This window comes from Aotus nancymaae, unplaced genomic scaffold, assembly GCF_030222135.1.
Source record: "Aotus nancymaae isolate 86718 unplaced genomic scaffold, 86718_ANA_hifiasm-v0.15.2.pri h1tg000029l, whole genome shotgun sequence".
In the NCBI taxonomy this organism is placed as follows: domain Eukaryota; kingdom Metazoa; phylum Chordata; class Mammalia; order Primates; family Aotidae; genus Aotus; species Aotus nancymaae.
In genome coordinates this window covers 23,920,904-23,944,517 of record NW_026988442.1, presented here as the reverse complement: position 1 = coordinate 23,944,517, position 23,614 = coordinate 23,920,904, and the positions used below count along the sequence as shown (strand labels likewise).

At 47.0% G+C, this 23,614-nt stretch overlaps 2 protein-coding genes, 1 long non-coding RNA gene and 1 pseudogene across 5 annotated transcripts in view; 2 read left to right on the top strand and 2 right to left on the bottom strand.

Annotated features, from left to right (window-relative positions):
* Positions 1–5,318, bottom strand: part of HNF4A (hepatocyte nuclear factor 4 alpha) — a 74,018-nt gene extending 68,700 nt beyond the window's left edge. Inside the window, exon 1 of one of the 3 annotated variants that reach the window (XM_021669094.2) lies at positions 4,942–5,318. In XM_021669094.2, coding sequence (XP_021524769.1) covers positions 4,942–4,990 — 49 coding nt within the window. In that variant the 5' untranslated portion in view covers positions 4,991–5,318. The remainder of the gene's footprint in view (positions 1–4,941) is intronic. The other 2 variants (XM_064382461.1, XM_064382462.1) reach the window with 2 other exon arrangements.
* LOC135276971 (uncharacterized) overlaps positions 1–5,808 on the top strand; it is a 37,812-nt gene extending 32,004 nt beyond the window's left edge. The window contains exons 3-4 of the long non-coding RNA XR_010344548.1: positions 1,346–4,666; positions 4,932–5,808. This is a non-coding gene — a long non-coding RNA (uncharacterized LOC135276971). The remainder of the gene's footprint in view (positions 1–1,345; positions 4,667–4,931) is intronic.
* A 3,800-nt stretch (positions 5,809–9,608) lies between these two features.
* On the bottom strand, positions 9,609–23,595 carry R3HDML (R3H domain containing like). Its single transcript, XM_064382899.1, is given in 7 exon segments — positions 9,609–9,751; positions 9,754–9,806; positions 10,445–10,560; positions 12,694–12,826; positions 16,102–16,220; positions 17,306–17,373; positions 23,415–23,595. Coding segments are annotated over 7 exon segments (813 nt in total).
* On the top strand, positions 13,322–13,440 carry LOC135277037 (5S ribosomal RNA; annotated as a pseudogene).
* Positions 23,596–23,614: the final 19 nt, after the last annotated feature.

The window sequence follows — 23,614 nt, the reverse complement described above, 5'->3', positions numbered from 1 at the left end:
ACCACCTACTCATCTATTCAGCTACTTATTCACTCATTTATCACACGTACCTACATATCTTTCCATCCATCTACTTACCCATCCACTCATCACCCTCCACACATGCCCATCTACTCATAACATCTTTTTTTAATCCGTCCACCCATCTATCTACCCAGCCATCTCCCCAGTTACTCATTCATCTGTTTGTCTCATCCATCCAGCCATTTCTCCATCTATTCCACGCATGCATCCCTCCGCCCATCTATCACATCCATCCATCACATTACGTTCATTCATCAGTCCATCCACCTATCCACCCACCCAGACATACATTCATTCATCCATCCGCCTTCCCCTTCATTCATCCACTCAATTAACCTTCAATCAAGGTCTACATGGGACCAGGCCCTGCCAAAGGCTGGAGTATAACAAAAAGAATTAGATAGAAACAGATATTTTCTTCAAGGAGATTCAAGGTACTTACAGAAACGAGAAACTACCAAACAAGCAAAATAAATAACCAAGGGAAACTTGCTGAAAGGAAAATAAGGGTAGAAAATAATAAGGCCAGGAGTCAGGTTAGCGCACAGATGTGCACACTTAGCATCTCGTCCTCACAGTTGCTCAGGGTAGTCCCAAATTGGCACTGAGCAAGATCCTGCACTCAAGGCAGAACAACACAAGAGCCACAGGCCACTCCATTGTGGTAGACACTCCCCAGAATACCCCATTCTCCTATAACACGCTGGGGTTATATGTGCCCCAGGGTACATTTGGCTTTCTGGAGACATTTTTGGTTGGCACAACTGATGGGGAGAGATGTTACTGGCACCTGGGGAGTAGACAGAGGCCAAGGATGCTGTTTAACATCCTATGATCCACAGGACGTCCCCCTTCCCCACGCCACAGATAGTCTTCCAGGCCAAAATGTCAGTAGTGCTGAGGCTGAGAAACTCACTTACATCAGAACCTCAGTTCTCTTTGGAGCAGTAGTGTGCCACACCCCAAGAGAAGAATCACTGGTCCAGGCCCGTCTTGGCTTTCCTAGCTCTTCCCACTACATACTTGACTTCCCAACTTTCCTTGAACTAGGGGAGTGTGCCAGGAAGTTTCTGGGGAAGTTTTGCTTTTGGGTAAAAGAAACAAGGGCATTGAGAAAAACCCCTTCAACTCCTGCCTCCAGCTTCAGACATGTAAGTGCAGACACCACACCTCATGCTGGAACAGCCAATTTGGGTTGTGATGGGGCAAATACAAGGACCAAAGCCAACACAGTGAGGAGGGCAGAGAGGAAGGAAGGGAAGGTCACGGGATCCGGCTGCACTGATGATCATCATTGTAAGCGCTGTTTTTTTTTTTTTAGACAGAGTCTTGCTCCATCGCCAGACTCCAGGCTGGAGTGCAGTGGTGCAATCTCGGCTCACTGCAACCTCCGCCTCCTGGGTTCAAGCAATTCTCCTGCCTCAGCCTCCTGAGTAGTTGGGACTACAGGCGCGTGCCACCACACCCAGCTAATTTTTGTATTTTTAGTAGAGACGGGGTTTCACCATGTTGACCAGGATGGTCTCGATCTCTTGACCTCGTGATCCGCCCTCCTCGGCCTCCCAAAGTGCTGGGATTACAGGCGTGAGCCACCGTGCCCAGCCTGTGGCACTATTTCTTACGCCCGTCAATTCACTCGTCAACAAATGCTTGTTGAGCATTTCTTCTGTGTCAGTCACCGTGTGAGACATTGTGAGACAAACAAGGCTGAACAAACCACCAGGTCCCAGAGCTCATGGAGTTTACAGTCTGGTGGGGGAGCCAGACACCACAATTTATACCAACAACTATCTGATCAGAGCGATGACAAGAACTGCAAAGCCAAATGCAGTGTGCCGCAGAAGCACCGGAAGTCCAGGAGGGTCAAATTCACCCAGCATCACCACACCAAAGGGCAGCTCGTTAGAGTCCTGAGGAAGCTCAAAAGCATGAAACCACAACTAGGATTTCCCGCCCGCTGACTCTGGGCCCTGCACTGTTCTAAGCAGTCATGGATTCCTCCATCTGATCCTCACAGCAGCCGTGTCTTCCTCTGCCTCTAACAGGCTCCTCTATGTGCCATGTCCCTGACCCACCAATGCACCTCTGCTATGGTCATCTTAGGAGATGATTAATGTTATCCCCATTAGGGGACCTCAGAAGAGAGTTTTTTTTTTTTTTTTAAGATAGAGCCTTGCTCTGTTGCCCAAGCTGGAGTGGCAGTGGAGTGATCTCGGCTCACCGCAACCTCCACCTCCCAGGTTCAAGCTACTCTCATGCCTCAGCCTCCCAAGTAGCTGGAATTACAGATGCATGCCACCACGCCCAGCTAACTTTTGTATTTTTAGTAGAGACGAGGTTTTGCCACGTTGGCCAGGCTGGTCTCCAACTCCTGACCTCAAGTTATCTGCCTGCCCCAGCCTCCCAAAGTGCTGGGATTACAGGCGTGAGCCACTGTTTCCAGCCTAGGAGAGGGCTTTTGTTTCCTCAGAGCACTTGTTTCTTTTCTCAGAAAGCAATTTTTTTTTTTTCTGGAGCCTCTCACAGCAGACTTCACTAGCTCATTTTATAGATAAAATAGGTGAGGCTCAGAGAGGGGTAATGACTTGACTCATAAGACGACACAGCTTTTTTTTTTTAAGACAGGTAGATCTAGGATGCTAGGATGCTAACCCAGATGTATTTTATAAAAAAAAATCAAATCAGGCTCTTTTAGCCACTCTCACACACATATACACAGGCACACATGTACTGCAGCGAAGGTTCCACTGCCCCGGGACACAAGTGCTTCATTGTGGATGCCCTGCAAGGCCACTAGAGTTCTCTTTTCTCTGCCCAGACAGATCTGTGGCCTAGAGCAGAGGGCTGGCAATGGCTAGACTGTGTCAGGTCTGGAGTCAGATGATTTTCTTTTTTAAATCTTGAACCTTAGTTTTCTCTTCTTCCTTGGAGATACAATATTATTTATCTTAGAAGGCTGTTGGGAAAGTGAAAGAGCTGTCTGAGAGATAATAGTAGAATATCCAATCACCCATTCATTCATCCATTCACCCACCTACCCATCCATCCATCCACCCATCCATCCATGCAACCATGCGAATAACTGCTGAATGCTTTTATTTATATGTTGTACTCATAGAATGAGTACGACACTGGGACAGAGAAGAAGAGACATGAGGATGTCCTACAAGGTGCAGAGACTTGGGAGACAGTGGAAGGCTGTCAGGTTATATTATTATCATCCTTTAAGAGATACTATGGGGCCTTCAGTTCACCCCTTGCTTAGCCTTATGATCTGGGCTGTCCTTCCCCAGAGGCTTTCTGGTCCCTTTGAGAGACAGTGTCTTCCTCTGGCCACAGGTTCAACCAAGTCATCCATTGGCATTTTTAAACCAGGCCTTAAAATTGTGGATTAAGGGCGGCCTCATCCTTTAGCTATGCTATCTCCTTTAATCCCCCGCCCTCGGGGAGAATAGGTCCTGTTATTATCTTCATTTTACAGATGAGGAAATAGGTTCAGACAGGGTAAGTGTCTTGCCCAAGGTCACCGAGCGGGTGTGTGGGATGGGTTCCCAGGCTGTTTGTTTCTTCAGCCTCTGCCATATTCCTGTTTGACGGGGGTCAAAGCAAAGAAGATTCTCCCTGACTAGAGTCAGGAGATCAGGTCCTAATTCTGTCATTCACTGGCCCCCTGTCCTCAGCAACTGATGACATAAATGTTCACTGCGTCTTTGCAATGCGCGTGGTATCAGCACTTTACACCCCCGCTCCCCACGGCATTCACCGTGATCCTAAGACACATCCTTGTCCTGTCTCCACTTCAGAAAGAAAGTAAGAGGTGCATGAATGTTGAGTCCTGTGACAGAGTCACAACTAGACCCAGGTTTTCTGGATTCCAGAGGCCAAGTTCTGTGCAGGTGTGTGATTTGAACAGGTTTATAAAATGCACCCAACTTTTTAAAAAATCCAAAATGTGTCCCCAAAAGGTAAGACAAACGTTCTCTTGAATCTCCCTCCTCAGAAACAAACCTGTCACCAATTTCTTCATGTCATTCCATGAATTTTCTATACGTGGAATGTACATATGTACATGTGTACATAATATGTCTGTAACGCGTGTGTACATATATCCATCTGAATCCGTTTAGCTATCAGAAACTATACAGTTCTTCGGCGTAGCGTTTTAACTTAATGTAACTGAGAGATTCTTCCCTGTCACACACACAGATAAGTGGTTTTTCCTTGAACAATGGAAGAGCATTCCATTGTAGAGACGCATCACGCCTTATTTACCCATCTTCCCTCTGCTGAGGGACTTTGGGTTACTTCCAATGTGGGGGTCACCCCAAGCAGGGAGCCTGAGCCTTTCACCGTCAATAACACTCTCTTTCTAGCTCTGCATCTAAGTTTCACACATCCGCACTAGATATTATCATTTTCCAATGCTCCGCACTATGCAGCGTTTTCTATCTCTTCCCCATTATCCAGAGCCCACGGAGGTGCGGAGGGACCCAGGCTGGATCCCATGCCCAGCTTGACAATGCTCCAGCGACATGACCTAGGCCCAGCAAGGCTTTCTCTGCAGACCTCAATTTGCCCACAGCGAAGCAGGATGGTGCTTCCAAGTCCCACCCTCTGCGGAAATTTGGAAAGTCCCCCTGCGGTGGGTTCCCAGGAAGGCCTCTGGACAGACAAAATGAGCCAAGCCCCTGCCTCAGGGCTCCTACAACCCCTCCCAGCACTTCTCCACCAGGCAGGCCATGCCTGAGCTTGAGAGCTTAGGGAAGCAAGTCACATGCCTCCGTGGGGCTTCGTGCCCTTCTAGGGGAGCTCTAGGGGGGGCTTTGGGTCCGTCAGAAACACACAGGGAGGTATCCCATGGCCTCCCAAACCTGACCGCAGCCCCGCCCTGTCCATTCTCCCCCCAGCCCTACTTACCATAAGGACTCTCCACTGGAGCCCCGAGGGGCGCGTTCACACTGACCATGGCCAAGTCCACCCAGCCGGAGACCCGGGGGCATGGGGGAGCAGGGGCCCGCACACAGCAGCAGCAGAGCCACCAGGAGCCAGTCCACCAGGAAGGCGGTGAGTGTGGCCAGCTGCCACCGCCCGGTTATCTTATTGATTCTTCTAATCACCCAAGGTGGGTGGATACGTTAAAGAGTAACCAGTCACTTAGGGAACCTGTGGCTGGGGACTGCTGCTGTCTCCATGGCAATGGCGACCTGGCCAGACCTGAGGTCCACTCGGGCCCCAGTTCTGCATTATGGGGTTAGGGGAACCGAGAGCCAGATGTACAGGGACATCAGCCCCCCAGTTTGAGGACAGGGCCCGAGCAGAAGGAACTGGAGCGGTGAGAGTCCAACCTGGGTTGGGTTTTATGGCTCCAAACTATGGGTGTGTCACCATGCAGGAAGTAGTGGGAAAGCTGAGGGAGGGGCAGAGGAGAAAAGGAGGGTGGAGAACTGTGTTTATTGAGTGCCTACTGGATGCTGGGAGTTGCATACGGGCGTTATCACATTTAACTGAAACCTTGAGATGAAGAGACTGAAGCACAGAGAGAAATTGCGGGCCTGGAGTCTCACCGCTAGTCCATAGGGGTGTTATCTTCCTTTCATCTAACATATTTATTGAGCACCTACTATGTGCCAGGCCTTGTACTAGACTCTGGTGATATGGAAATAAGCAAGGTAGAGATGTACCCCCAAAACTTGTGGACTAATGGAGGAGACGGACCTTAATCAGATCGTCATTCAAAGATAGTGTTACAAACTGGTGGTTGATTTGAGAGGTTGGGAAACGCCGGTCTGCCTCCAGGCCAGTGGGCCAGAGTCATCCTGTCTGGCCCCTCCTCTGGTCTCCTTCCCCCTTCTAAATTCAACCTGCTGCTGAAACCTGCACGCCCTGTTTTAGCTCCCCAGTGTGTTAGACACCTGCCACCTGCCTTTTTTTTTTTTGAACAGCCCCATTTCTTTTGTCTTAATTTTGGATCTCACCACCTGCTTGAGGATTCTGAAATCGAGGTCATTTATCCTGTTAGAGAGAGCTCAAATGAGAAGCAGTGAAATAAACTCTGGCCTCAGAAAAATCAGTAACTCCAGCTCCACTATTTTCTTGCAGTATGTTTTTTGGTAAATTATTTCATCTCATTATAGCGATACCTAGCTCTTAGTTTGCCCCGCCTCTAAAAGAGCTAATGGATATATTCCTCCTCTCTCCCCATAGTCTCTTTTTTCAGCTTGATCAACCACCCCAGAGGGACCTTCAGCCCCTATTGATGGACATGGATTGTATTAAAATGTCCTTTCTTTTGTAAAACAACAGTGATAATAAATGTTAGGTTTTTTATTTAAAGTATTAATATTCTTGGTTGGGTGCAGTGGCTCATGCCTGTAATCTCAGCACTTTGGGAGGCAGAGGAGGGTGGATCACTTGAGGTCAACAGTTCAAGACCAGCCTGGTCAACATGGTGAAACCCCATCTCTACTAAAAATACAGAAATTAGTTGGGCATGGTGGCAAACATGTAACCCTAGCTACTTGGGAGACTGAAGCAGGAGAATTGCTTAAACCTGGGAGACAGAGGTTAAAGTGAGCCGAGATCGCACCATGGCACTCTGGCCTGGGCAACAGAGCCAGACTCGGTCTCAAAAAAAAAAAGTATTAATATTTTTATATGGGGCGGGGGAGGTTTGCTAACCCTATGCCAATTTCCCAAAATGTTCTGGAAGTTTAAGTGGTATGTGAACCCCTACATGAAGTGGCATCATGAGGTCACATAACCAGGAAGGAGCTGACACAGAATTGGAATTCAGCATCTTCTGACCCCAAAGCCTGTGCTATTTCAATGGGTCCCACATTGCCTTCCTGAGCACCAGGATGATGAGAATGACAACTGTTGGCATTTATGAACTTAGTTTGTCAGCATTCTATGCTTTTAATGTCATTGAATTGTCATAGTCAGTATTCCCATTTTACGGATGTAAAAACTGAGGCTCAAGAAGCTTCATTTGAATCTGTTCTTTTTTTTTTTTTTTTTTTTTTTTTTTGAGACAGTTTCACTCTTGTTGCCCAGGCTGGAGTGCAATGGGGCAATCTCCACTAACTTCAATCTCTGCCTCCTGGGTTCAAGCAATTCTCCTGCCTCAGCCTCCTGAGTAGCTGGGATTACAGGCTTGCACCACCATACCCGGCTAATTTTGTATTTTTAGTAGTGATGGAATTTCACCATGTTGGTCAGGATGGTCTGGAACTCCTGGCCTCATGTGATCCACCTGCCTTAGCCCTCCAAAGTGCTGGGATTATAGGCCTGAGCCACCGCACTAGGCTGAATCTGTTCTATATAACACCAAAGCTCAAGTCTTAACCCCTTCACTCCTGCCTCTCAGCTCAGAAGAGGGAAGAAACTCCGGAGATGCACAAAGGAAGAGACAATTAAGCAAAAATTGCCACTGTAAGATGGGAATTCTAGGTGATCTCTTGGGTTTTCCATTTCTGATACAGTCTTCAAGAAGAGCCCATTCCAAAAATTAAAGTAGGAAAGACATAGTCTAAGAAGATATGAACTCGGTCTTTTTTTTTTTTTTTTGAGACACAGACTTGCTTTGTCACCCAGGCTGGAGTGCAATGGCGTGGTCTTGGCTCACTGCAACCTCCACCTCCAGGGTTCAAGCAATTCTGATGTCTCAGCCTACCGAGTAGCTGGGATTACAGTCATGCACCAACATTCTTGGCTAATTTTTGTAATTTTAGTAGAGACGGGTTTTCACCGTGTTGCCCAGACTGGTCTCGAACTCCTAGCCTCAAGTAATCTGCCCACCTTGGCCTCCCAAAATGCTGGGATTACAGGTGTGAGCCACTGCGCCCAGCCTCTTTAGTTCTCTTATTTCACTTATTTCCGGCATTTAGAAATTGGTCCTCACCCACACCTCATTTATCTCATCTGTAAAATGGAGCAATGGTATATTTGGAAGGGCCCAAAGCGCTGTTAGTTCCTTCCCCTGGTCTTCCAGTTGAGCTGGTTTTCCCTTCACCCATCTTCCCCCAGCCAGTTCCCCTTTTTCATCTTTTGACCCTCTTCGGAGCAGAGAGAGGGAGGAACCAGAAAGAGCCACTGCACTGGATCTCAAAGGACTTTACTGGGGGTGGGATGGGAGGGTGTGACACACAGGTTGAGAAAACTCACTCCATCCAGGACAATGTAGGGAATCCAAGAGAAAGAGACTGTTTTCCAACCCGGGTCTTCAAAGGAGGCGCTCTCCAGCCAAGCAGGGAGTGGGCCCCAGGGCAAGGTCTGAGGGAGGAGATTTTACTATCTCTGCAGACAAAAGGACTTTTGTGTGCTATGATCACTGGGTGGGATGGGGTGGGGAGAGGGGAAATGGCTTATTGGAATGAGAGTAAGATTGTCTGGGAGAAAAAGAATGAGAGACACAGAGACTGAAACAGAAAACCAGGCAAAGATAGAACAGGCAGTAGATGAAAGAGAGAGACCGAGAGTCCCCTCAGGCCAACACTGGCTTTCACTTCCCAATTCTGAGAGGCTAGGAAGCAGGAAGGGGCTGTCAGAGACTCTGCTCTAACCTTGGCCATCAAAGACAAGCTGTGCGGCTCTGGGTAAGTTACACCCTGCTCTGAGCCTCAGTGTACCCATCTGTAAAAAGGGGGGCCTGGACTCCGTGGTGGCTCCAAGACCATGCAGTGGGAGTCGGGTGGGATGTCCACAAGCCAATTTCATTGTTTTTTAAAATCATGGGTCTGAAGTGTGCCCAATTCAGGGAGGGAATCACAAGTCTTCAAAGGCTGCCCATAAACTGGTTGGCTGTTATTGGATGAATGACGGCAGATTATCTTTCTTTCTTTCTTTTTTTTTAAAGAGACAGAGTCTGTCTCTGTGCCTAGGCCGGAGTGCAGTGGCTCCAACTCTGCTCACCGTAACCTCCGCCCTCCAGGTTCAAGAGATTATCCTGCCTCAGCCTCCCAAGTAGCTGGGACTACAGGAGTGAGCCACCACTCCCAGCTAATTTTTGTATTTTTAGTAGAGACGGGGTTTCACCATGTTGGCCAGGCTGGTCTCGAACTGTTGAACTCATATGATCCACCTGCCTCAGCCTCCCAAAGTGCTGGGTTTACAGGCGTGACCCGCCACACTCAGCAGAATTCCTTTCATTGGATGGACAAAGTCATTTGGGTTTGACAAAGCCTGAGAGTCACAAAACCAAGGTGCCAGGATTTCTGTTGTTTGTTTTTAAAAAGAGATGGGGTATTGCCATGTTTTCCAGGCTGTTCTCCAACTCCAGGACTCAAGTGATTCTCCCACCTCAGCCTCCCAAAATGCTGGGATTATAGGTGTGAGCCATCATCCCCGGTCCTAAGGCACCAGTTCTATGCCTTCCAACCTTGGTTCTCTGAGAATTGGATTAATGAAACATTCAGGGCTCTTTTCTGGAGGCCCAAGAAAAGAAAGACGCAAGTAGGAAAGAAGGAAGGCAAGGAGGTCATCTTCTTCTGACACATGTTGGACATTTAAGAAAGGGAATCTAGGAGGGAAAGTTCAATAGGGATGATTCTAACTCATATCCTTTAAAGAAAAAATTACTCCTCCACCTAGTTTTTTGAAGGCAGGACGTGGAGGGTCAGCTCCAGCTGGAGACGCACCAAAGCCCAGAGAAAATTCAAGCTCAAGAGCTTATTGGATTTCAGCCCAGAGAAGCACATGTTGCTACTGCAGCTGCCTTGGTAACTGGGGAACAGGCGGAGCACGGCTTTCCCATTTTGTATGGGGCCTCGCCAATCCAGTTGCCCCTGGAAGAGAAAAGGTCCCAGGGAGACAGAGGAGCGTTAGGTGAGCAACCTTCACGCAGATGTCCAGATCTCAGTGCTGCCATTCGCTAGCCCTGGGACCTGGGCCGAGTCACATCTGCAAGCCTTGGTTTCTCTTTTTTTCCTTTCCCTTTTTGTTTTTAATTTTTTTTTTTTTTTGAGACAGGGTTTTGCTCTGACCCACAGTTTACTGCAGCCTTGACATCCTGGGCTCAAGCAATCCTCCCAACTCAGCCTTCTGAGTAGCTAAGACTACAAGCACATGCCACCATGCCTGGCTAAGTTTTTAATTGTGTGCAGAGATGGAGGTCTCCCTATACTGCTCAGGCTGGTCTTGAACTTCTGAACTCAAGCAGTCCTCCCACCTCAGCCTCCCAAAGTGCTGAGATTAGAAGCATGAGCCACTGTGCCCAACCTGTAAGCCTTGGTGTCTCCTGTAAAACCGAGAGACCTCCTCTCTCTCTAAGGGATTCAGCAAAGATCACATACCATACCCAAATTGTACGGTATTGAGGGCATTTAGAATGAAGAAGGGATATGGAATCTACTTTTCTTTCTTTGATTTCTCAGAACCCACCCTCCTGCCCCAGGGCCCCCTTTGCCTTGGTGCAGGCACTTACTTAATGGCGTAGTTGCAGACCAGGTATGCTGCCTGATGCCAGATGCTGCCCTAGACGCGGATGCTATTACAGGTGTGGATGGCGCAGCCCAGTCGATTGGAGGATGCCCACACCATCTGATGAAGGACAGAGACAGAGGAGGCTATGAGAAGGACTCAGTGGAACCCAGGCTCCCTGGGGTTGTATAGTTATATTAGATGAAGTCTTCCTGGGAGCAGCTGGAGAAGGAAACGGAGACATTAATATTGTAATATGATGTTTCTCAATCTTCTTCTTTTTTTTTTTTTTTTACTATGACCAACAGTAAGGAATAATTTTTATATCGTTACAGGTGTACAAACACACACACAATTTGAACAAAAGTTTCATGAATCAGTAGCCTTATCATGTTATCATGTGTGACACTTTTTTTTCTTTCATCTTTAGTCAAGTGCAGTAGTGAGAAGGAAGTTGGATCCGTAACTGACAGTAAACCATCGGGAGAACTCACTACCTTCGGACTAGCCAATATATTTTCTTCTTTTTTTTTTGGATAGTCACTGATGTTTATATTAATTTTTTTTAATAATTTTTTTTTTTTTGCAGACAGAGTCTCACTGTCACCCAGGCTGGAATACAGTGACGATATCCCGGCTCACTGCAACCTCCACCTCCCAGATTCAAGTGAGTCTCCTACCTCACTGCAACCTCCACCTCCTAGGATCAAGTGATTCTTCTGCCTCAGCCTCCCAAGTAGCTGGGACTACAGGCATGCGCCACCACACCCGGCTAATTTTTTGTATTTTTAGTAGAGACAGGGTTTCACCACGTTGCCCAGGCTGATCTCGAACTCCCGAGCTCAGGCAATCCACATGCCTTGGCCTCCCAAAGTGCGGGGATTACAGGCATGAACCACTGCACCCGGCATCTTTTTTTCTTTAACCTAGTGACCAAGCTTTGAAAATCATTGTTGTATTGTTGTTAAAACACGAACTTTTGAGTCAAACAGACTTGGATCAGAATCTCAATATCACCAGCTGTGTGACTTTGACCACCCTGTGACTTCACATAGATTCAGAAGTCCCTGTGACTTTCACACAACCTGTGTGACTTTGACTCAACCTCTCTGTGCCTCAGTTTCTTCACTAGTAAAATGAAGGTAATAATGGATCATGGAAACTCAGGAAGGACATTTGGTTTAGGTGTCACGTTTCCTAGAAGCTCTCACATTTAGGCTTTTGACGTTATCTTTGAGTCACAGAGAGACAGGGCTGAAAGAAGACATTTGTCGTCATACAATCGGAAGTTTCTGTCCTAGTACTTGCGACAGTATGTTGCACTGTATTTTTCTATATAATAAGTGTTAACACATTCGATATTGGCACTCAATACACTACAGCTTTTTTTTTTTTTGGACAATGTCGTACTCTGTTGCCTAGGCTGGAGTGCAGTAGCCCAATCAAGGCTTACTGCAGCTTTGACCTCCCAGGCTCAAGTGATCCTCCTGCCTCAGCCTCCTGAGTAGCTGGGTCTACAGATATGCACCACCCACCACCACACCTGGCATTTTTTTTTTTTTTTTTGAGTCTCACTATGTTGCCCAGGCTAGTCTCCAACTCCTGGCCTCCAGCGATCCTCCCACCTCAGCCTCCCAAAGTGGCATGAGCCACTGTACCTGGCAAAGTACTACAATTTTTGTTATTTTATTTTATATTTTTTTAAGATAGTGGGAGAAAGGGAGCCTGAGAAAACAGAAAATACCTAAGATACTTGAAACAAAACAAGATTCATAGTGGGGCACAATGGCTCACCCTTGTTATCCTAGCACTTTGAGGGGCTGAGGTGGGTGGATCACTTGAAGTCAGGAGTTCAAGACCAGCCTGGCTAACACGGCGAAACTCTGTCTCTACTAAAAATACAAAAATTAGCCAGGCGTGATGGCATGCACCTATAATTCCAGATACTTGGGAGGCTGAGACAGGAGACTTGCTTGAACCTGGGAGGTGGAGGTTGCAGTGAGACGAGATCTCACCACTACACTCCAGCCTGGGCAACGGAGCAAGACTCTGTTTCAAAAAACAAATGAACAAACAAAAAAACAAGATTCACCACTATTCAGTGTGCATACGAGTTTCCGGGAATATGCTTCTTTGGTAAAAAGAAGCCCGTAACGGTACCTGTTCGCATTCTCATTTTTGCTCCACACATTCCTTTCCTCAAAGGCACCAGCATGTGTACCCCAGGGGCCCTCAGCCCTGACGGAGGAGTACCTGGGTATAGTGGGAGCAGACGGGGCCAAAGCAGCGCCAGGGGCGGTGTGGGTTACAGTCCCTTGGGGCCGGAAACAAGTAATGCCGCTTCTCCTGGGACCTGGACTTCACGAGATCCACCACAGAGTGGTACCTGGGGAGGCGGGGACACAGACGAAGCGGGGTGAGAGGATGGAAAAGTGGCTCGGCCTCCAACTTGCTGATAACCTTGGGTGAGTCACTTTGCTTCCCTTCCCTCATCTCAGTTTCCTATCTCTGAGCAGGAGGGCGGTGGCCCCTGCCTCACAGGGATGTTCTGAACCCAGGTGAGGTGCCTCCCTGTACTTGGCACATGGTAAGTCATAGAAAGCATACGTGTTACTTTCATGCAGAGGGCCGGGCAGGAGGTGGGCATCTCAGACAGGTTCGTCTGCATCTTTTTTTTCTTTTTTTTTTTTTAAATTTAAATTTATTTATTTATTTTTAAAGATGGGGGTTTCAGCCAGGCGCGGTGGCTCACGCCTGTAATCCTAGAATTTTGGGAGGCTGAGGTGGGTGGATCACCTGAGGTCAGGAGTTAAAGACCAGCCTGTCCATCATGGTGAAACCCCGTCTTAAAAAAAATAATAATAATAAAAAATAAAAAATAGTCTATGGCCATACTACCCTGAACGTGCCCGATCTCGTCTGATCTCAGAAGCTAAGCAGGGTCGGACCTGGTTAGTACTTGGATGGGAGACCGTCTGGGAAAACCGAGTGCTGTAGGCTTTTGGCTCCCTCCTTTTTCCAATAAATAAATAAATAAATAAAACAAAATAAAATAAAAGATGAGGGTTTCACCATGATGGCCAGGTTGGTCTTGAACTCCTAACCTCAGGTGATCCACTCTCCTCGGCCTCCTAAGCGTTTGCATTTTTAGGGAAGGAAGAGCTCCTTGGGCTGTCTGAGATGTGAGAAGGCAGATACTGGTGTGTCAACCTTAGACACCCTCTGCAGTCTGAAAAGCCATCTGGGGGGACCTGAGGGTTTTTTCTCTTTCTTTCTTTCTTTTTTTGAGACGAGGTCTCACTCTTGCCCAGGCTGGAGTGCAGTGGTGCGATCTTGGCTCACTACAACCTCTGCCTTCTGGGTTAAAGCAATTCTTGTGCCTCAAATTCTCAAGTAGCTGGGACTACAGGTGTGTACCACCACACCTGGCTAGTTTTTGTATTTTTAGTACACGTGAGGTTTCACTATGTTGGCCAGGCTGGTCTCGAACTCCTGACCTCAGATGATCTGCTCGCCTTGATCTCCCAAAGTGCTGGGATTACAGGTGTGAACCACTGTGCCCTGCCTTTGAGGGCTTTTTCGATCACACATATTTGACAGAGGCACAAATATACAAAAACATACATAAAAGGGCCAATGAGGGAGGAAATCTGGAAAAATGCACATTCATAATTTACAGCAGCACAGCTTTGTCTCTAACGCTGCTTTCTTAATTTTTTTTTTTTTTTTTTTTTGAGACGGAGTCTCGCTCTATCACCAGGCTGGAGTGCAGTGGTGCAATCTGGGCTCACTGCAACCTCCGCCTCCCAGGTTCAAGCAATTCTCCTGCCTCAGCCTCCCGAGTAGCTGCGACTACAGGTGCATGCCACCACGCCCAGCTAATTTTTTGTATTTTTAGTAGAAACGGGGTTTTACCATGTTGTCCAGGATGACCCCAATCTCTTGACCTCATGATACGCCTGCCTTGGCCTCCCAAAGTGCTGGGATTACAGGCATGAGCCACAGTGCCCAGCCTCTAACACTGATTTCTTTCTCTCTGTGAGCCCCTTGAGTGATGGCCATGGGTAGGGGTGGAGTCTGGCAGGAAGAGTTCAGTGGCAGGGGAGAGGGGATGTGAAATGGAGGCAGGACTGAATCACTCGGTATCTGCTCTGTAGGGCTCTGAGGGACTATTCATGGCTCTCAGAGGCTGGTGCTGGTCGTGACCAGTTAAAGACATGAAAAAATGCAGACAGGGCCCTGACTTCCCACTGAGCTCACTTGAAAGGACCGGCCTTAATTCTTTCCCACTCTCCCCGGGGTGATGGCAGAATGGCGAGGCTGAGAAGGTAGTTGTTTTTCTAACATCCTTATTTGGCAAAATAAAAATCTGACAATCACGTGGCAGTCTCACAGATGTCTTTTTGCAATTTTATAGGCTTAAGAAATCCACAAGTCTGGAAAGAACTGAGCTAGGCTAACACTTTGTTTTACAAACAGGGGCACCAAGGTTTAGAAAGTTTATAAAGTGGAAATATGCAGACAGGGCCCTTGACTGGTCATTCTTACACTTTGGTGGGGCACCCTTGGCTTGATGCCCCCCCTCCAGCACCCCCACCACTATGCTATAGCCCAGATTGCGCCACTGCATCCAGGCTGGTGATACAGAACGAGACTCCATCTCAAAAAAAAAAAAATTAAGTTCTATGCCCCATGCTGCTCATCTCTTTATCTTTTTTTCTTTTTTTTTTTTAATTTTTTTTTTCAGAGACAGGGTCTCGCTATGTTGCCCAGGCTGGAGTGCAGTGGCTATTCACAGGCGCGATCCCACTACTATCAGCACAGGAGTTTTGACCTGCTCTGTTTCTGACCTGGGCCGGTTCACCCCTCCTTAGGCAACCTGGTGGTCCCCCGCCCCCGGGAGGTCACCATATTGATGCCAAACTTAGTGCAGACACCTGATCGGTATAGCGCACTACAGCCCAGAACTCCTGGACTCAAGTGATCCTCCTGCCTCAGCCTCTCGAGTAGCTGGGATTACAGGCGTGCACCACCGCACCTGGCCCACTTATCTTTATTTTATTTTGTTGATTTGTTGTTATTATTATTATATTTTGTCTCAAAATTAATAATTTAAGACTGGAGTGCAATGGCACAATCTCTGCTCACTGCAACCTCCACTTCCCAGGTTCGAGTGATTCTCCTGCGTTGGCCTCCCAAGTAGCTGGGACTACAGGCATGCACCACCACGCTGGGCTAATTTTTGTATATTTAGTAGAGATGGGGTTTTGCCATGTTGGCCAAACTGGTCTTGAACTACTGATCTCAAGTGATCCGTCCACCTAGGCCTCCCAAAGTGCTGGGATTACAGGCGTGAGCCACCACGCCAGGCCCCGTTATCCTACATTATAAGCCTCCCAATCCCTCCTCACTCTCCATGAGAATCTGTGCACTTATTTGTTCTCAAAACAAAACAAGACTTGCCTCAATTCAATGTGCACACAACTTTGTTAGGCTTTTGCCCGCCCCTCCTAACTAGAATGCAGGCTCCCTGCAGGTAGAGAGCTTGTCTGCCTTGTTCACCATGGTATCCCAGTGTCAAGTGCAGCACCTGGTACAGAGTAAGTGTTCAATGCGTGTTTGTTGAATGACTGAGTGAATTAAGGGCAGAGTGTCATTCACCGGCCAGAATGGATGGAGAGGTTCTGGCCCATTTATCTCATCAGCTGTGAAGGCCCGTGTGCCCAGATGCACTGGGTGGCCCAGGCCTCGGCAGCCCTGGCCAGCTGCTCATCCCAGACCTGGGGAAAGAATGGCAGTGAAATTCTCCAGGGAAACAGCCACCATCATCACAACCGTGTCCCTGGTGAGACGTCTAGCACCCTCTGTTCCATGCCACCTGCAATCATTAAACACCTGTTGGGGCAGGTGCCACACACACACAACTGGTGCTCAATAAATGTGCCATTTGTTTGAAAAATGGAGGGCATTCTAGGTGCTAAGGAATGAGTGAACAAGTCACTGACTCCCCTGTGCTCTAGCTGCCTGCCATCCTGGCTTCCATTCCCTCCCCTCTCAACACCTTATTGCCTCCTGACATTATCTTATATAGATTAAGATCCTGCCGATGTTTGTTTTCTCTTATTCCCATGAAACTGTCAGCTCCGTGAAGGAAGGAGCTTTGTCCATTCTGTTCCCAGCAGTATCCACAAGTTTTTGCCGTGTTGCCCAGGCTGTTCTCGAACTCCTGGACTCCAGCAATCTGCCTGCCTTGGCCTATCAGAGTGCTGGATTACAGGCCTAAGCCACCTTGCTCTGTTGCCCAGGCTACAGTGCGATGGCATGATAATGGCTCATTGCAGCCTCAAGCTCTGGGGCTCAAGCAATCCTCCTTCCTCAGCCTCCCAAGCAGCTGGGATTATAGGAATACACCACCATGCCCAGATTTTTATTTTATTTTTGAGACAATCTCACTCTGTCACCTAGGCTGGAATGCAGTGGCATGATCTTGGCTTACTGCAACCTCTGCCTCCAAGGTTCAAGCAATTCTTGTGCCTCAGCCTCATCAGTAGCTGGGATTACAGGCTCATGCCACCACACCTGGTTAATTTTTATATTTTTAGCAGAGACTGGGTTTTGTTATGTTGGCCAGGCTGGTCTGAAACTCCTGACTTCAAGACATCCGCCTGCCTTGGCCTCCCAAAGTGATAGGATTACAGGTGTGAGCCACTGTGCCTGGCAAGCCCAGCTAATTAAAAAAACTTTTTTAATAGAGATAGGGTCTCTGCTGCCCAAACTGGTCTGGAACTCCTGGGCTCAAGTGATCCTCCCACCTCAGCCTCCCGAAGTGCTGGGTTACAAGCATAAGCCACCTCGCCTGACCTACCATTTCAGGTAGCAAAAGCTTCCTCTCCTCCCAGGCCATGACCTGCCTGAGATAGGAAGTATTGGAGTCTGCAGGAGACAGTGATCAGAGGGAGCAGGAGGGTCTTTAGGCTGCCAGGGATGTGTAGGGTCCCAGGAGACCCCCTGCCACTCACCCTGCAGCTGAGTAAAGCCACCAGCCCTGCTGAGCCTGTGCCCCTGATGGGCCCAGATGATGGGTAGCCTGGGCTTGTGTGTGTTTCAGGGAACAGCCAGTGGAGACAAGCCCCTCCCAGTGGGGCAGTCAGGCAGCCTGGGCTCTGGCAGACACCAGCTTTGCTCAGCTGCCTCACCCCAGGGAGTGGCTAGTCGTCCCTTCCAGGCAAAAGGAAAGGTGGCTAGAGGTTAACAGAGGGGGAAGCATTGCAGAGGAGAGCGCAGAAGGAAGGAGTTGGTGCTGGAGATGAATCCTCCTGCTCACTGGCCAGTAGCTGTGGACAAAGAGGGCCTCCCACTGGGAGAATTCCTGGGCTGCCGCCCCTGGCTCCCAACCCAGAGTGAATTATTTCATGCACACCAGCCAACAAAAGGCACCTGCTGGTTGCTTTTCCTGGAATGACCACTTCCCACTGTTCCCCTGGCCAGTCCTTCAGATCTCGGCTTAGATAGAAATCATCCCTTCCAAGAACTCTTCCCTGACCCCAGGCACCCTCTACTTAACCCATTGTCATTTTATCACAGCATCTTTCAGACGTGATAGACCAGAAAACCCCCTTCCCAGAGATGTATAATCTTGGGAACACCTTAAGATTGAAACAATGATAATTTCTTTTTTAAAAAAAATATTTTTTCTTCTTCATAATCATTTATTTTTTTCCTTCTTCAATAATTTCTTTTTCTTTTGCATCACCCCAAAATAATAATTTCATAATTTTTATTATTTTCCATTGTTTCTCTTCTGGTTGTAAAGAAGCAATCTAAATTTAAAAACGAGTTCCTTTAGATCACTGTGTTAATAATGATTCTTTAATTTATTCAACGACAAAATCACGTTTGGAGTGCTTAGTGGTTGCCAGACACAGTTCTAGACACTTGGGATGCATCAATGAGCAAGACAGACATTCTAGGGGAGACAGAAACAAGATACACGAACAAGTACATTATAAAGGATATATATATACATATTTTTGAGACAGGGTTTCACCATGTTGACCATGTTGACCAGGATGGTCTCAATCTCTTGACCTCGTGATCCACCCGCCTCGGCCTCCCAAAGTGCTGGGATTACAGGTGTGAGCCACCGCGTGCAGCCTAAAGGATATTTTAAATGGAATCTTTGATGGATACTCCTAACCCATAAAGAACTCCTACATTTTGCCATTTAACCAAGTGATACAAGCCAGTTTACTTTATTTATTTATTTGTTTGTTTGTCTGTTTATGTATTTTAGAGACAAGGTCTTGCCCTGTTGCCCAGGCTGGAGTGCATGGTGGAATCATAGCTTCCTGTAACCAATTTACTTTATTTTTCATTTTTGAGACAGCATCTCACTCTGTCACCCAGACTGGAGTGCAGTGGTGCAATCTTGGCTCACTGCAACCTCTGTCTCCCAGGTTCAAGCGATTCTGTCTCGTACCTCAGCCTCCCAAGTAGCTCGGACTACAGGCACATGCCACCATGCCCAGCTAATTTTTTTATTTTTAGTAGAGATGGGGTTTCACTATGTTGGCCAGGCTGGTCTCAAACTCCTCACTTCAAGTGATCCGCCCACCTCAGCCTCCCAAAGTGCTGGGATTACAGGCGTGCATCATCTCACCCGGCCACCAATTTACTTTAAAATGGAAATAAACACCCTTATTTTTTAGTATTCTGCCCTAGCAGAATTTAATCCCCTTATGAATCACTGGCATTTTAACCTAATATAGATATAAAGAACAATTTTTTTTTGAGACAAGGTGTCACTTTGTCACCCATGCAAGACACAGTGGGGCAATCACAGCTCACTGCAGCCTGGACCGCCCAGGCTCACGTGATCCTCTGGCCTCAGCTTCCCAAGTAGCGAGGCATCTATGACACCCCTTTGACTAATTTTGTTGTTGTCTTGCTTTGTTTTGTTTTTGAGACAAAGTCTCACTCTGTCACTCTGGCTGGAGTGCAGTGATGTGATCTCAGCTCACCGCAACCTCTGCCTCCTGAGTTCAAGTGATTCTCATGCCTCAGCCTTCTGAGTAGCTGGGCCTACAGGTGTGCACCACCATGCTCAGTTAATTTTTGTATTTTTAGTAGAGATTGGGTTTCACTGTATCGGCCAGGCTGGTCTCGAATTCCTGACCTCAAGTGCTCTCCCGCCTCGGCCTCCCAAAGTGCTGGGATTACAGGTGTGAGCTACTTCACTCAGCCTAATTTTTTTTTTTAAGAGATCACTTGACCCTGGGAGGCAGAGGTTGCAGTAAGCCAAGATTGTGTCACTGCACTCCAGCCTGGGTGACAGATGGAGACTCCAACTCGAGAAAAAAAAGAGAGAGAGATGAGGTCTGGCTATGTTGCCCAGGCTGGTCTCAAATTCCTAGGTCCAAGCCAGTCCTTCCACTTTGGCCTGCCAAAGTGCTAGGGTTACAGGTGTGAGCCACCACACCCAGCCCCAAAATTCTTTATGATATGCTCCTTTGAGTTAAGGGAAAAAAAGAGAAAAATTCTTTTTCTTTTTATTTTTTTTTAAAGACGGGGGTTTCACCATTTTGGTCAGGCTGGTCTTGAACTCCCAACTTCAGGTGATCCGCCCGCCTTGGCCTCCAAAGTGCTTGGATTACAGGTGTGAGCCACCACGCCCGGCGAGAAAAATTCTTTATGAGAAGGCATTTTAAACTTAAATTTCCTTTTACTTTAATCTTTATATATACACACACATACTAATTAATATATTATATATTAATATATTGATAATACCTAATATTATATATATATATATGTCCAACGTGGCCAAAGCACAATCATAGCCTCAGATGATTTCCATGTAACAATTCCACAAAGTTAGTGATTTTATGTTTTTCAAAAACTCAAACTGCCATCACAATAAAGAGACAAGTGAGAGTTTTTAAAAACTCAAAGAGTATTTATTTGCTTAAGAGAGACTCAGAGTCTACTCTTGCAAAACAAGTGACATATATATGGAGTTCGAAATTACAGTTAGCAATAGGAAAGTGTTACTTTTCGGCCAGGTGTGGTGGCTCACCATGCCTAGAACTTTGGGAGGCCAAGGTGGGTGGATCACCTGAGGTCAGGAGTTCAAGACCAGCCTGGCCATCATGGTGAAACCCCATCTAAAAAAAAAAGAATGTGTTACTTTTCTGAGGCAGATGGATTTTTTGGTTACAGTTCATTTCCACAGTAAATGTGAAGCCACGGGGCTTCTGCAAAATCCAACGCTAAGAAGACTAAAATATAAAATTTTGAGCAAAGATCAAAATTCTGATGATCTGATTTTTAAAATTTAAAACTTATAAGGTGAATTCTTTTTCTTTTCTTTTCTTTTTTTTTTTAAAAAAGAGATGAAGTGTCACCATGTTGGCCAGGCTGGTCTCGAACTCCTGACCTCAGGTTATCAACCCATCTTGGCCTCCCAAAGTGCTGGGATTACAGGCGTGAGCCACCACGCCTGGCCTTAAGGTGAATTTTTAGAGATTTAGTAAGTGCTGCTGAAATTAATTTATTAAATTTTTCTCAGCCAGGTGCATTGGCTTGTACCTGTAATTCCAGTATTTTGGGAGGCTGAGACAAGAGGATTGCTTGAACCCAGGAGTTCGAGACCAGCCCAGACAACATAGTAAGACCTTGTCTCTACAAAAAAAAAAAAAAAAAAAAAAAAAGCTTTGAAAATTAGCCATGTGGGGTGGCGCATGATGGTGGGAGGATCACTTGAGCCCAGGAGGTAGAGGTTACAGTAAGCCAAGATCTTGCCACTGCACTCCAGCCTGGATGACAGAGCAAGACCCTATCTAAAAACAAACAAACAAACAAATACAAAAACAAAAAAAGAGTTTTCTGTTTATGAATATCTGCAACGCACTCTTCTTTAATGACTGTGACTCACCACTATCACAAACTTAAATTTTACTTGCATGTTACATATGGTGACATTCTATCATTCCTTCTTCATTTATTGAGATATTTCTGTAAAAAGAAACTCACCTACTGCCACTGCTTGGTTGCTCAGTGGTTTAGTTCACATAGGAAAGACAGAAAAAAAAAATGCTTGATTCTTTACTTTTGTTTACTAGTTTTCAAAATAATGAGTTAGTTCCTCTGAAAGTGGCCATTAGTTTTTCCAAGTACCACTATAGACCCATGGATTTTTTTTTTTTTTTTTTTTTTTTGACGGAGTCTTACCCTGTCTCACCCAGACTGGAGTGCAATGGCGTGATCTTGGTTCACTGCAACCTTCACCTCCCAGGTTCAAGCGGTTCTCCTGCCTCAGCCTCCTGAGTAGCTGGGATTACAGACACCCACCACCATGCCCAGCTAATTTTTGTATTTTTAGTAGAAATGGGGTTTCACCATGTTGGTCAGGCTGGTCTCAAATTCCTGACCTTGTGATCCGCCCACCTCAGCCTCCCAAAGCGCTGGGATTATAGGCGTGAGCTACCACGCCCAGCTGAATTCATGTCCCCGCTGCCCGAGAGCTCCTTCAGCAACAAGCGCAACGTCCTCAACACATGAGTGCACCCTGGTAGATCACGAGGTCAGGAGCCTGGCTAATGTGGTGAAACCCCGTTTCTACTAAAAATACAAAAATTAGCCGGGCATGGTGGTGGGCGCCTGTAATCCCAGCTACTCGGGAGGCTGAGGCAGGAGAATCACTTGAATTCAGGAGGTGGAGGTTGCAGTGAGCCAAGATCGCGCCACTGCACTCCGCCTGGCAACAGAGTGAGACTCGGTCTCAAAAAAAAAAAAAAAAAGCAAAACATAGTACACTATAATGCACTACATTCATCATGCCATGCAATAGCCCTCAAAACAAAACAAAACAAAACTTATTCCTCCTGTCTAAGGCTTTGGCCCGATTACCATCATCTCCCCATTCCCACTTCACCCCCTAGCCTTTGGTAACCACCATTCTGTTCTTTGCTCCTATGTGTTTGATTGTTTTAGATTCTACATATAAGTATTGCCTTTGTCCACGAAGTATTTGTCTCTGTGTCCCTATACATTATTTCACTATGTATAATGTTCTCCAATTCCATCCGCATTGCCACAAATGACAGAATTTATTTCCTTTTTTTAAGGCTGAATAATATTTCAGCGGGTGTATATACCACATTTTCTTTATCCATCCATCCACTCAGTGATGGACGCTTGGGCTGATTCTGTAACTTGGCTGCCGTGAATAGTGCTGCAATGTACTTGGGAGTGCACACATCTATTTGACATACTGATTTCAGCTCTTATGGAATTGCTGGATCATATGGTAATCCTGTTTTTAGTTTTTTTAGGAACCTCGGTACAGTTTTCCATAACGGCGGTACTAATTTATACTCCCACCAACAGAGTACAAGCGCTGTCTTTTCTTCACATCCTCACCAACACTTATCTTTTGTCTTTTTTTTTTTTTTTTTTTTTTTTTTGAGACGGAGTCTTGCTCTGTCGCCCAGGCTGGAGTGCAGTGGGGGGATCTCAGCTCACTGCAACTTCTGCCTTCCAGATTCAAGTGATTTTCCTGCCTCAGCCTCCTCAGTAGCCAGGATTACAGGTGCCCGCCACCACGCCCGGCTAATTTTTGTATTTTTAGTAGAGACAGAGTTTCATCATATTGGCCTGGGTGGTCTCCAACTCCTGACCTCAGGTGATCCTCCTGCCTTGGCCTCCCAAAGTTCTGGAATTACAGGCGTGAGCCACCACACCGGGACTGGTTTTCATTTTTATGTAATCCCCTTTGCCTGTTTTTGCTTTTCTTGCCTGTACTTTCAGGGTCAAATTTAAAAAACTCTTTGCCCAAAGATTTTGCTCCAAGAAAGACTTAATGATGCTGTGACGACTGTTCCAAATCTCCAGGGCTACATTCATCCTCCTCCAGCCTCCAGCAAATACTTTCACAAGCGCTTTTTCCCAGACCAGAGCAAGACACAGAGGCTTACTGGAACCTGCAAGACTCCAGTGTGTGGCCTGGGGGCGCGGGGGCGGCCAGGAGAGAGCAGAGAGGAGCCAGGAGTTCGGGGACCGGCACGCTGCAGAGGCAGTTAGCGGCCACGAGGGGGAGCGCGCGGGCTCCGGAGTCCTAACACGTCGCAAGGGGTGGGACTCGGGGGCGGCGCGCATGCGTCCGAAGGAAGGCGGA